General features: G+C 54.5%; 1 protein-coding gene across 3 annotated transcripts in view; it reads left to right on the top strand.

Annotated features, from left to right (window-relative positions):
* The window catches only part of ATP7B (ATPase copper transporting beta), a 72755-nt gene extending 60711 nt beyond the window's left edge, over nt 1-12044 (top strand). For all 3 annotated transcript variants that reach the window (XM_044381792.3, XM_044381791.3, XM_026493204.4), the window contains 9 exons: nt 173-367; nt 2540-2722; nt 4029-4197; nt 5366-5509; nt 6692-6834; nt 8202-8405; nt 8506-8623; nt 9101-9203; nt 9751-12044. In XM_044381792.3, the coding sequence (XP_044237727.1) occupies nt 173-367; nt 2540-2722; nt 4029-4197; nt 5366-5509; nt 6692-6834; nt 8202-8405; nt 8506-8623; nt 9101-9203; nt 9751-10024 (1533 nt within the window). In that variant the 3' untranslated portion in view covers nt 10025-12044. The remainder of the gene's footprint in view (nt 1-172; nt 368-2539; nt 2723-4028; nt 4198-5365; nt 5510-6691; nt 6835-8201; nt 8406-8505; nt 8624-9100; nt 9204-9750) is intronic.
* Nucleotides 12045-13062: the final 1018 nt, after the last annotated feature.

The raw sequence follows: 13062 nt of genomic DNA, 5'->3' as shown, positions 1-13062 counted from the left end.
GAGCCATGTGATAACACAGCACTGTGCAGAGGGGACTACACGTGTTTCCCAAACCCCAGCTCATCACGTGTCTCAGGTCCCGCTGCCACGCTGAAATGCTCTTATGTGATTTGAAGTCGGTGTGATTCCTCATTTAACCCTCAGCCTGCCTTTATCTCCTTCCTCTTTTCAGACCCCCAACAAGCATATCTCCCAGGCAGAGGTGATCATCCGGTTCGCGTTCCAGACCTCCATCACCGTGCTATGCATCGCCTGCCCCTGCTCTCTGGGCCTGGCCACGCCCACGGCTGTCATGGTGGGCACTGGGGTGGCCGCCCAGAATGGCATCCTCATCAAAGGAGGCAAGCCTCTGGAGATGGCCCACAAGGTTGGCCCTTGCGCTCCTGGCTGTCCTTTGAGGTCTTGGCTGGAACAACTCCGTAGCTGTTACTATGTGATTTTTTTTGAAACTGAAGAGAGTCTCTGGGAAAGTAGTATCTGTTTAAATTCTGTATTAAGAGGAAAAACCTGGAAGAGGCTTGAGGGCAGCCCTGTTAATAAAACAGGAAGCCAGCAGGGACTGGGAATGATAATAGCAGGAACAGCTCACAGTTACAGAATTAAATATGAAGTGATTAATCTCAGTAACAGCTCTTTGAGGTCGGCTTTATTCCCATTTCTCAGATGAGGAAGCTCAGCAGGAGGAGGCGCGGGGACTCGCCCAAAGGCCTGCAGCTAATTAGCGGCAGAGCGGGATTCACACGCAGGTAGTTGGCTTGGAGAAAAGGACCGGAGCACATCCATGTGATTTGCCGAGGAACCCCGACTTCTGGGAGTAGAATAGTCAGAAATCGTTTATGGAGAATCTTTGGCCCAACATGTCCATCCCTCAACTTTCCATCCCCCCTTTATTTACTTGGTGTTTGTTGAGCATTGACTGTGCGTGGGTCGTGTGCAAGGCCCCGGGGATGGCCATGGGCGTCCCGTCAAGGAGCTCACAGGTTAGTGGGAGAGGCAGATGTGGAGGAAGTAAACCACAAATCTGTGAGCGAGTGCGAGGCCGGGAAGACAGTGTAGCAGAGACCTAACCTGCATTCGTGGATGTTGGCCCAGGGGTGAGGGGTGCACAGGCAGGGAAGGAAATCGAGAGGTTCATCTGGGACCAACCGGTTGAGCTGGAGTTAGCCAGGCAGCAGAGGCTGGGAAGGATGGTCAGCGGCAGGAACAGCCCGGCCACCTCATAGACCCCGTAAGATCAGGGACTGTGAACTTCTTCTCACCACTGTATCCCCAGCATCTTGCCCAGTGCCAGGCACATTGGAAGCCCTCCATAGTTATTGACGGAATGAGTAATGAGGAACCGAAAAAGAAAATCATTGAGAGGGAGAGAGAAACTGACAGGAGGTGAGGCTGTCGAGGGAGGAGGGCAGGGAGAGCGGCGCCTGGAAGGGCCTCAGAGTTTGCGTCAAGTCTTCAGAACTTAACCCAAAGAACAACAGGAAGCTGAGGAGGGTCTGAAGCACCCACAGGGTGGGACTGGGTTACTTGTCGGGAAGATCGCTGTGGCTACAGAGTGCAAGGATGGACTAAAGGAGACGGGTTATTGGAGGAAGAGCAGTTATGTTGCAGAGACCAGCAGTCAGCATCAGAACGAGCCGAGTGCTGTTGGCTAAGTGAGGGCAAGCCGTGCCTGTGGGGTAGTCTGACCACAGCAAGCAGCTGGCCTTATGTAGGGTTTGGGGAGGTATGGAGTTCAGGGGTGGGTGGGCTCTGGCCATGGACACAGGTACCGACTGGCAGAACGCAGACCCATGGGCACTGCTGGAAGTTGCCATTGACCCAAGTGGGACGGATGGAGAAAATGGCCCTGGTGGTTGCTTGTTATGATGGCCAGGGAACGCTTCCTTTCTCTCTTGTGCGTGCGCTCTCTCTCTCTCTTTTAAAGATTATTTATTTATTTATTTATTTATTTATTTGAGAGAGAGCATGAGTGGCAGGGAGGGGTAGAGGGAGAAGCAGACTCCCACTGAGCATGGACCCCAATGGGGGGGACTCGATCCCAGGACTGAGATCATACCTGAGCCAAAGGCAGACGCTTAACCAACTGAGCCACCCAGGTGCCCCTCCCTTTCTTGAACCTGGAGTGCGAGCTCCTTATTCTCAGTAGGCATTTGCATTTAGGCCAGAGACACGCTGTGCACAGGGAGACGGGGGGGGGGGGGGGGGGGGGGGGGGACTCCCAGAGTCCTGACACGAGAAATCTGCATGGTGTCACTTTCCAGAAGGTGGTGCCGTGCCATTTCCTGTCAAATTGGAGTGCCGGTTTCACCCTCATGAAGATTAAGTCACAGTGCAGCCTGTTTCGGCTAGACAGAAAGGGAAACCGTGTCTTTGTCGTGGGAGTGGTTGAACCCGGGATCAGTTGTAGAGGATTGTGTTAATGGAGGGGTGTTGTTACCTGCTTGAGCGAGGTTGAGCGGAGTTCTGCCTCAAGATTGTGTGGGCCCTTATAGACCCTCTGTCTGTATTTGTGGTCACCAAGATGTGGTTGTCTTGGCAGATAAAGACCGTGATGTTTGACAAAACTGGCACCATTACCTACGGGGTCCCCAAAGTCATGCGGGTCCTCCTGCTCGTGGATGTGGCCACAATGCCCCTCAGGAAGGTTCTTGCTGTGGTGGGGACTGCAGAGGCGAGCAGCGAGCACCCCCTGGGCGTGGCAGTCACCAAGTACTGTAAAGAGGTATGTAGACCTGGGCACTGCTCGTCCCTCTCCCTCCCCCCACCTCCCCTCCCCCCATCCTCCCTGCCCTGGCTGGCCTCCTCCTCAGCTCTCACCAGCTGGGCTGGAAGCCTCCAAGCGCCTTCCTCCTCACATGCCTCTTCTCCTGCTGCCACTGTAACCTGGGCCAGCTGCGTTGCAGGAGGCCTTGGCTTGCGGGGCCTGGGAACCCCTCAGCAGGCCCCTGTGGAGCAGGTAGGGATGTCGCTCTCAGTGATGGGTCCCTCGTCCCATTTCCAGATCATCACAAAAGCGACTGAGTGTTAACAGTCACTTAGAGAGCGTGTACTGAGCCTCTGTGCTCGGGACAACAACAACTGCTAGGGTGTGAACTCCTGCCCCCTGGGAGCTGATGGTCTGGTGGGGAGGACGGATGTCTATCAGTCCAGTCCTTAATGAGCGCTCAGTGCAAAGGGGGCGCAGAACTGAATGGGGGATTGGGGTGAGGCGAGGAGAGAGCCCCTCGACTGGGACACTGAAATGGAGAGGCAATGGAGAGGTGAGCCGAATGCCCAGCGGATTCTTGGCCGTTAATGGGGAAGCGTTCATCCTTCGACCTCTCCAGATGAAAGTCCTGTTTCGTTTTCTGTTTTCAGTCTTAATATAGAAGCAGCAGGATGTGCCAGAATATTGCTCTGAAAAATTTTAAACGGTCTGGGCAAATACGATTATCAGTAAATGTAGAAAGGTGATGTGGATGCCTTGGGGCAAAGCTGACAGCTCTCCCTGGGCAGGGAGTCTTCCAGAAATCTCCATGGGTGATTTGTGCAGGGTCAGACCGCCATTTCCCCCTCTCTTGTGGTGTTTCAGGACAAATGTGCTCTGTCATCCCTCCTGTGCTGTGTAGTTAACCCCGAGTGAAGCAGCTTCTCATGTCTTCACCTGCCTCTGCCCTCGACCCCCAGGGCCTGTAAATGGGCAGTGACCTCTTGATAGCCTCCAGGCAGCTTTGTTACCGTCTGCCTGTTCCATCGTTCTCATGAGATAATTTGCAACATAAAAATAATATCTTTCCTCTTTTTGCTCCCCCCACATCCTTTAATTTGAGGCCTTTGCCGTGAACTGCTCTTCTCCTTTCTAGTCTGCCTCTTGTCCTGTGTCGTGAGGCATCCATTTAATAATTATAACGTCTGCGTCAGATGAGAGAAAGAATTGCTGAGTTATTAGTCGATTTCCTCGCCTGCCCAGCCCTGCTTTCCTCTCAGCTCCTGGTAGGCGCCGCTCTCTGCTGCCTCCCCCTCACGTCCCCTGTCTCCCTGCTTCACAGGAATTGGGAACCGAGACCCTGGGCTACTGCACGGACTTCCAGGCAGTGCCGGGCTGTGGCATCGGCTGCAAAGTCAGTAGCGTGGAGGGCACCCTGGCCCACAGCGAGCGCCAGCGGAGCAAACAGGCTGCACCCCCGAGCAGGGTTGGCGGCGTTCCCGAGGAAATAGGTATCCCTGGCCCTTGTCTCTCTGCCCGGCCTGCCATGACCTGGGCCCGGCTGGGTCAGTTGGTGGCGTGCCAAACCAGACAGCACCAGGCGGGCACACCGCCGTGGGTCCCCGGCTGTGGCCAAGGGGTGGCTTCTGGCCGGGGCGCCGCATGCCCACCTTCCCCAGGAAAGCCTGCCGTTTGTCCATCGTTGTGTCCTCTGATACTTCCAAATCCTGATGCTAATGGCAGACCGAAGTAGTATGTGGTACTGAAATTCATAGAGCATTGCTTCTGTGACCCAATCTTGAGTCTTCTCTTTCTTATCCCAAGTCAGCCTTGCTTCTCTAAGCTACAAAGGGGACAGATGGGAATTCTGATTTTGCTCCTCCATTCTCCCTCCCGTGCTGTAGAAACCCGATGGGATGTTGTATTTACAGAGCTAGCAGCAGCAGGGAAGGCAGATGGAAGTGGTCTGCCTGAGCCAAGAAGGGGTACTGCTTGGAGTGGCAGCTGCCTTTGAATGCGGCTTTTCCGATTCTTAGGATGGCTTGCTAGCCATCGGCGCCAGAGTGTGGAAACCCTCCCAAACCAAAGCGCCCGTGTCTCATGTTTTCTCTTAAGTGCGCTGGGCTATTGTTAGAAGCCATCTGCTACCTTCTAGCAATTCAGAACCCCGGCTTGACCCTTCCATTTAGCTGCCAGGACTGGCCTGTGTGGTGACCCCTGGGTTAGCGGCACACATAGTGAGAAGGCGACGGGAAAGGCCCACCTGGCCTTCTAGGAGGTACAGCTATAAACATTTCATGGAAGTAGACCAGTTATTCGTATGCACCTTGGGTCATCCACACCCAGCTTGTTGCTTCTAATCTCTGCAGAAAAGGAGCCAGCAGATGCCTCTTAAAGGCAAATTCGGACGCTGTCAAACGTTTAATATGATTATGATGTTTTCGCACACACTGCATGTACCTTTTAACACCCCGTTTTGATCCACCCCCCCCCCCACGTTCACACGTTAATTACTGCTTCTCTGGTCCTTCAAGGATGGTGTTAGGAGAGGTGCTTGCTAGTTACAGTATTTCAGAACAGCTAAAGGGACTTTTTGCTGTTAGAAGGATTCCATGGTTTTTAGTCTTTTCTCACAGTAAAATTGGACTATTTGGGGGTAACCACAAACTCTTTGAACAGATGCGACCCCCCAGACCTTCTCTGTGCTGATTGGGAACCGCGAATGGATGAGACGCAACGGGCTAACCATTTCCAGCGACATCAGCGACGCGATGACGGATCACGAGATGAAAGGCCAGACGGCCATCCTGGTGGCCATTGACGGTACCACCCCCCCCCCACCTTCTGCTCTCAGCAATGGAGTTTCTTGGGGATATGTGGCAAAAATAGACTTTCTCCTTTTTTTTCTCCCCCCAGTAAATCTTCCTCTTTGTTAATTTAAATTCTGTGTTCCAAAAGGCTGCCTTGCCACTTCTCACTTCATTCTCAGTCCGGAGGCCCTCTCTGCTGTGTCCGTCCTTCCCCCAGAGTGAGGTGGCTCAGCCTCCTCGGTCTTGGAATCCTCCCCTGCCTTCGCCGTCACTGTCTGCTCTGTCCAAGCCAGCGGTTCAGTCGCCCTCCTCCTCCATTCCTGCACGCACAGCGGCAGCTCCCTGTCCGGAAGGTTCAGCCATAGCGTCCTAAGTCACGAGATCGCTGCCCCTCCACGGAGCTCCCCAGCATCGCGTGTGTCTGGGCCTTTACACCTCAGATGATTGGAATCTTACTTTGCTGATGGTAGTTTCTGTTTATAGAAGTAAAACCATATGCAGACAAATGATTCTTATTTTTAATGCTTCAACCAAATATGTCCTCTCCCACTCTTTTTTCCTGCTCATACGGCCATGTCCTTTCCAAAGTCCTTATAAACCTGCAGTCCCCTCAGCTCCTCGGATTGGAGCCAGCTCTGCTGAAGGAGCGATGCCCTCTGTCACACCACTCCCCCGCTTCTGCTCTGCCACCCTCAGTCCCTAAATGCCTTCCTCCCTCACTATCTGAAGATTCGCGCAAACAAAAACCCCCCAAACAAATGCTTTCTGTAGAGAGAGAAAAAGGAAGGACTGATTTTCTGTTTGGACTTTCATCACTTTTCAGTAACATTTATTGTATTCATTTTCTTTCTCATATCTTAATAGCTAACATGTATTGAGTTGTTATTATTATGCCAGAGTGCCAGGCACTCTGCAAAGTAATAGATGTTCCTTGCAGAAAATTGGGAAGATTCTGAGAGCTATAAAGAAGAAAATGCAATGACTCCCTATCCTACCCCTCAGAGAGCCACTGTTAACATTTCATATTCCTTCCAGACTTTTGTATGCATCTGTAAATGTAGCTCATTTTTAAAAAACAAAATAAAAACCGGGTTATGTTCTATAACTTGGCGTTTTTCTGGTAGCACAGCCTCCTTTGCCCCTCAGGCTGCCCAGGGCTCGCCCTTGTGGGCTCATCCGAGGGTGTCTTCTGCAGGCGTGCTCTGCGCCATGATCGCCATCGCAGACGCAGTCAAGCAGGAGGCGGCGCTGGCTGTGCACACGCTGAAGAGCATGGGTGTGGATGTGGTTCTGATCACAGGCGACAACCGGAAGACGGCCAGAGCCATTGCCACCCAGGTGTGTGCCGGGGGCTGGGGGGCTGGGGAAATTGGTTCTAAGCTCCCCGGAGCAGTTTGGGGAAAAATAGGAAGCTCTAGCTTCTCACTCCACCTGCTCTGCTCCAGTCCAAGCTGTGCTGCACCCACGGGAGACCACGGTGTTGCCGTTGCAAAGCTCACGTCCCCGGGGCCTCAGGACGGGCTGCTGCCCTGGAGAACGCAATTCCAGCATTCTCTGTTTCCGTCTTTCCAGTGGGGCAAAAACAAAAAAGATCATGGCTCAAGAGCTGAAATATATGACTTTTGGGCCTTTGTGTTAAGGGAACGATTTGTCCGCACAGCTGGGTCCCGGCAGGTCTCCAGCAGCGCTCACTTCTGAGTGTGCACCGTGAGGATGGCACCGCTGCATGCCTGCCCGACTCTGCACATGGCGAGGGCTCCCGCGCAAATTCTGGAAGATTACATACGCTCCCCAAATGTGTGTACACCGTATGCTTTTGAAAGTGAACTGCTTCTTACAAGGGAAGCAGTGGTACTTCTCTACGCGGCCTTCCTTGCTAATGATGGACTCGTTGAGTACCACCTCCCTTCCTGGTTAAAACTTGCTTGTCTGTTCAGCGAGCAATACTAAGCATCACCCATGTGACGGGCTCTGGAGAGGAGTGAAGAGGGCGTCTGCCCTCCGGTAGCTCTCTGTTCTCGGGGAAAGTGTGGACCAGTGACCAGGGTTGAATTGAATGCCCGCTTCTGCAAGAGAAAAGTGCACAGGGCATGTGGGAGCCATCAACTGACCCCAGCGTGGCAGGGACTGAAGCCGCCTTCCCAGGGGAGGAAATGTTTGAGTCAGGAGTGGTCAGATGAGGAAGACAGGGAGGGCTGGAGAAAGGGAAGCTGACGTTTCCAGGACAGAGCAGGCAGCATGAGCACTGCAGCAGTGGGCTGGAGAGCTGCAGGAAGGTGAACGGGGCAGACTCCAGCGTGGGCTGGAGGTGGGCAGAGACCAGTTCCAGAGGGGCCTTGGGAGGCAGACCGAGGAGTGTGGATGTCGTCCCAAGGGAAGTGGGTTCCCTGGGTCTTTAAGGAGGAGAGTAATGTGATGAGCTGAGCACTGTTTCGGAAAGACCACGGTGGGGATAGGGAGGAAGGTTGGGAGGCTAGGAGGTGGGCAGGGACACTAACACGGGGCCTAAGCCACTATGGAGGGGGGCACGGGGATGGTATGCCCTGGGATATAGGGTTTGGTGACTGACATCGTCGACTGGGCTTGATGCCGGAGGGAGTGGGGGCGGGGTGACTCGCAGGTTTCTGCTACTGTTCACTCTCCTTTGCCAATATCCGGTGTCGTCATGTGTTTGTTTTTTGACGACTGTTTTCCTTTCCTTTTAGGTGGGCATCAACAAAGTCTTTGCAGAGGTGCTGCCTTCTCACAAGGTGGCCAAGGTCCAGGAGCTCCAGAATGAAGGGAAGAAAGTCGCCATGGTGGGAGACGGGGTTAACGACTCGCCGGCCTTGGCCCAGGCCGATGTGGGCATTGCCATTGGGACAGGCACGGATGTCGCCATTGAGGCTGCTGACGTTGTCCTCATCAGAGTGAGCTCGGCCGTGTCTTCTCGCGCCTCGTTGTCCAGGTTATGGGAGTGGTGAGGGCTGGGGCGCGGAGCTCCTGACTGACCGTGCGTTCCTCCTACAGAACGACTTGCTCGACGTGGCGGCTAGCATCCACCTCTCCAAGAGGACCGTCTGGAGGATACGCCTCAACCTGGTGCTGGCACTGATCTATAACCTGATTGGAATACCCATTGCCGCAGGTAGGGCGGCCCTGCCCCGCTGGGTTCCCTTCGACTCCAGCTGCCGGCCAGACCGGCTTCTGTGCCGGCTGCGTTCCCGCCCAGCTTAGAGAGTAGCCCACTCTCGCTGGCTGGCGGGGCAGCGGCGTTTTAGACAGAGCTGATTTTAGTATGTTCTCCACTTTGTAAGTCTCTAAAGGTAAGTGAAAGCTGCAGAGAGGCTCCCTGGGATTCCCTGTTCCCTTGCAGCTCCCCCCGAAACCCACGATGCCACCTGCGGACTGTCCCAGGAAGGCCAGGGTGGGTGGGAGACCCCGAGACAGCGCCCCCTGGCCCAGCTCCGAGACCACCTCCTTCAGAGACGTGCGGGCCCATGGTCATGACGTGGCAGTGGGGGTTTCTGAGCCCCCCCAAGATGGAGCACTTCACGGGGGGCAGCCCAAGGTGAAGACCCTGTCCTCTGGGCTGTGGTGTGAGTGTCGTCCTTCCCTTGGCCAGGGGTCTTCATGCCCATCGGCATCGTGCTGCAGCCGTGGATGGGCTCGGCAGCCATGGCGGCCTCCTCCGTGTCCGTGGTTCTCTCATCGCTGCAGCTCAAGTGGTGAGTCCCTGGAGGCGGGAGCGTGCCCCGCAGGCGGTGCTCACTAGGCCTTCCCCCCCCACGCAGCCGCCCCTCGCCCTCTGCCCGTGGGCTACGATGGGCGGGTGCCGTGCGCGGGTGCCCGGCGCTCCCGAGGCGGGCGTGTGTAGTGACGCACCACGAGTGACTAATCCACACCTCGCAGCCATCGCGCGCTGAGGCGCTGTGGTTACCCTGCCCCCGGGCTGTTCATGCAAATGCCTCGCACACGTGGGGTCCTCGTGTCGTATCATTTTTCCTTTTTTGAAAAAGATGTTTATTCGTGCTCTCACTTAACCAAAGGTGACGGCAGCCTCTGTGTGCCAGGCATTTGGATGGGAAGTTTCTCTCTCAGGCAAACTTTACCTGAACCCAGGAGCTCGATACCCGGTCCTTTAAAATCCTCAAATCCATGGGGTTTCCATACTATATGTTGTTGAGAGACTTTGGTGAGAGCTCTTTGCCATCCTTCCAAAAAAAAAGCCTGTGCCCACACTGGCTCAAGTGCTCTTGGCTTCTCGCCTGGCAGCTACAAGAAGCCCGACCTGGAGAGGTATGAGGCCCAGGCCCAGGGCCGCATGAAGCCCCTGACGGCGTCGCAGGTGAGCGTGCACATCGGCATGGATGACCGGCGACGAGACTCCCCGAGGGCCACGCCCTGGGACCAGGTCAGCTTCATCAGCCAGGTGTCTCTGTCCTCCCTGAAGTCCGACAAGCTGTCTCGACACAGTGCCGCGGCTGAGGACAATGGGGACAAGTGGTCTCTGCTCCTGAATGACCGAGATGAGGAGCAGTGCATCTGAAAGCTCCAGGCAGGTGCGGACCCAAGGGTCCGGCTCCTCACCGAGTAGCTGGCCTGGCTTTCCTGGCGGCCGAGGCTCGGGCCGAGCGGGTGCAGCACCGGCAGCAAGATGGGCAAAGCGCCTCTCTGGCCTTGGGGACTTCCACTCCCTGGACATTCCTGGTCATCCCTCCTAGCATGTGCCACATCCAGATGCGGCTCCTGGGTAGCCCCCCACCCCCCGCATCCCATGGCACGGGCTAGGCGTCCCAGCCTGACCATGCTGTCGGCCTGGGCTTGTCGGGAACCTTGCCGGACTCCTGGCAGAGGAGGGGACAGCCAGCCCTCCTCGCAGACCTCTGCTTTAGAGTTTGGAATGACTGCTTGTAGAATGAAGATCTCATCAGGACCAAAAACTTAGCTGGGCCTTTCCTTAGAACGCATGAGAAGCCTTGTGTTGGGTTCTTTCGGACAGCACCCACGTGCATTGCGTATCTGAGACCACAGTTTACCTCAAATACACCCCGTTGATGTCTGCTGGCACAATCTCTTCCTTTTCTGTTCTTCACACTGGGGCCACCCAGTGCCCCCCCACCCCTTGCCGGGTCTCTGACAGCGGGACTGTAGTGATCCCTGCTGCTGCTCTCAGGCGCTGCTCCCTGAGTCTGCCCACTCACACAGAGAGCACACCTCGCTTCTCTTCAGGCCGAGGAGGGCTCTTTTGTGCTTAGGTGCCACTTGGCCACGGACTCCTGGCTTCTCACTCCTCAGAATGGCGTGCCGTTGTGGACTGTTGTTGCCCTGGTGCAGTGAGATTCTCAGAGCCTGAGACCTGGGGAATCCTGCTTCCTGTGGGGTCCGGGCACTTGGGATGCTGGGAGGCCTGTGGTGCTTGAAACGGGCATCCCGTGGGGAGGTATGTGTGCTTGCCGGAACCGCCTTGCACACCTCCGGAAGCTTCAGTGACCTGGTCTGCTTTGTGACTGTCGGATGGTCCAGTAGAGTTCATGTCTGTGGTGCCCCTGGTGGTAGCCGAGTAAGAGGAAATCACAGTCACTCTCCGGGAGCTTCTGCTTCTGCACACGGGGCCGGTGCCTTAGGAAAGGAGTCACCAAAGCTTCCCCAAGGGACAGCCTGTTTCACACTTTCAGGGGCTCTTTGTGATTGTGTGACATCAGAGGGGCAGGAACGGGCCGGTTTTATACGCTAAAGTTGGTAGTGATTGACAGAACCACAAGGGAGTACAAGAGTAGAAAGAAAACACATTTTAAGGTAGAGCCCTTATCACACACACACAAGATAGTTTTATTTATTGAGTATAGTTATTTTTCAGGGACAGTGTAAGCACTTTTTTAGGCTACTTATAATCTTCCCAATAAACCAGCCAAGTAGATACTACTGGCCACGTTTGACAGGCACGGCAGTAGGCTCAGAGAGACTAGGGATCCCGCCCAGGATCACACAGCCTGCACAGGCCAGAACGGGGAAGTCTTTTCTCCGTTACTGCTGCCGCCTGTCAGTTGGTAAGAATAAACGGGAAAAAGCTACCTGCTCCTAGAAGAGCAAGTCTGCCAGGTGATAGATTCATTGTTAGCGACTTGGAATGAAATTTGATCTCGGGGTCAACTCACCTTTCCCTCGGATGGTTTATTTCCATTTTTGCCTATAATTTCGTGTTGCTGGGTCTTACCTCCTACAATCCTGCGATGGGTTCCATTGTGTTCCTGTTGTGTTCAGTTTTCCTTTCCCTCAGTCCTCTTCCCGCTCTGTCCTTTCTTTATTCCTGGCTGCGCTCAGGAGTGTTTCTTGTTTTCTAACTAGGTTAATCTTTGTCTAAAGAATCTAATTGTATTGATTTTTCAAAGGCTTTTAGGACCATAAAACTCTTGTGTATATGGCCATGAAAATATTTATATAATTGTACAGAATATAACCTTTAGATGTTCAAGGGGTAAGAATTTTTTGAGTGTCAGATAAGAACAGGTCCTGTTTCCAAAACTTTCCATGCTGTATTAGAATAAACTTTATTTTTATTCATCTAATGGCTGCCTCTGTGCGTGTGAGAAGCATAATTGAGGCCAGTGCAACGCCACTTCTGCAAGGGGCTGGCTTTGCTCGGCCTCGTTGGGGGCGGAGAAGGGTTGGGTCTAACTGTGGAGACCACGGGGGTGGCCAGACCCTCTGATCTGCACCCCCCAGCACCATGTGAGCCCCTCTCCTGTGTGCGGGGCCCGCCTCTGGTGTGTGGGGGAGAACTCTGAGGGCAGCCCCTGTCTGGGTACCTGTCCCACTGGGCCAGACACAGGCCTCGATCTGCCCCATTTGATGCACTTCTCTGCTTGACAGGAATTGTCAGCGGAAGGCTACCTCAGACATACACATTTTAATCAGGAGGGCTGTATTTTGGGTCCCTTGGCCCCAAAGGAGTGGGGCCAGGGGGCGTAGTAGAAATGTCTGGACCAAAGGGCTCTGCTGGGAAGGCTCTGTGGGCATCTCCGGGTGGCAGGGGGGCCCTGAGTGAGCTCCAGCTGAAGGTGAGGTGACAGGGTGATTCATCATCCAAATCGGGACGCTTTGAAGAGTGAAAGGAGGTGCTATTAATAATTATGCCAGGCCAACTGGCCTAAACTGAGACTCTCCAGGCAAACTGGGCCATGTGGTCACCTTCCTAAAAAGGGAAATAGACACTGCGAAGTCACGGACACAAACCGTTAGCACATCAGGATTCTGCCCTAATTGTAGGTTCCGTAGACGTGCCGGTGACCTATCTTTTATCCGATTTGGGATTTCTCCCCGCTCTGGCACACCCCGAGGCCAGCATTTCCCTGCAGAACCATGGAGGTGATCGTCTTTGTGGCTCAGCAGGACCACATGGGCAACCAGTCAGGGGTTTGTCCCACTTGCTGGTGCCCTGCGTTCCCTCCAGCGCACCACGTAGCGCTTCGTGCCAGGCACGCTTCACTGTTTCTGGATACCCACGTATGGGAATTTCATGCTGTCTGCATGTCCCCTTGTGGGAAGAGAGGGTTGATACCACTCTAGCAAGGGATTCCATTTCTT

The sequence above is a fragment of the Ursus arctos genome, unplaced genomic scaffold, assembly GCF_023065955.2.
Source record: "Ursus arctos isolate Adak ecotype North America unplaced genomic scaffold, UrsArc2.0 scaffold_10, whole genome shotgun sequence".
In the NCBI taxonomy this organism is placed as follows: Eukaryota; Metazoa; Chordata; class Mammalia; order Carnivora; family Ursidae; genus Ursus; species Ursus arctos.
Note: the sequence above shows the minus strand (reverse complement) of the source record. Positions and strands in the feature narration are given on the sequence as shown.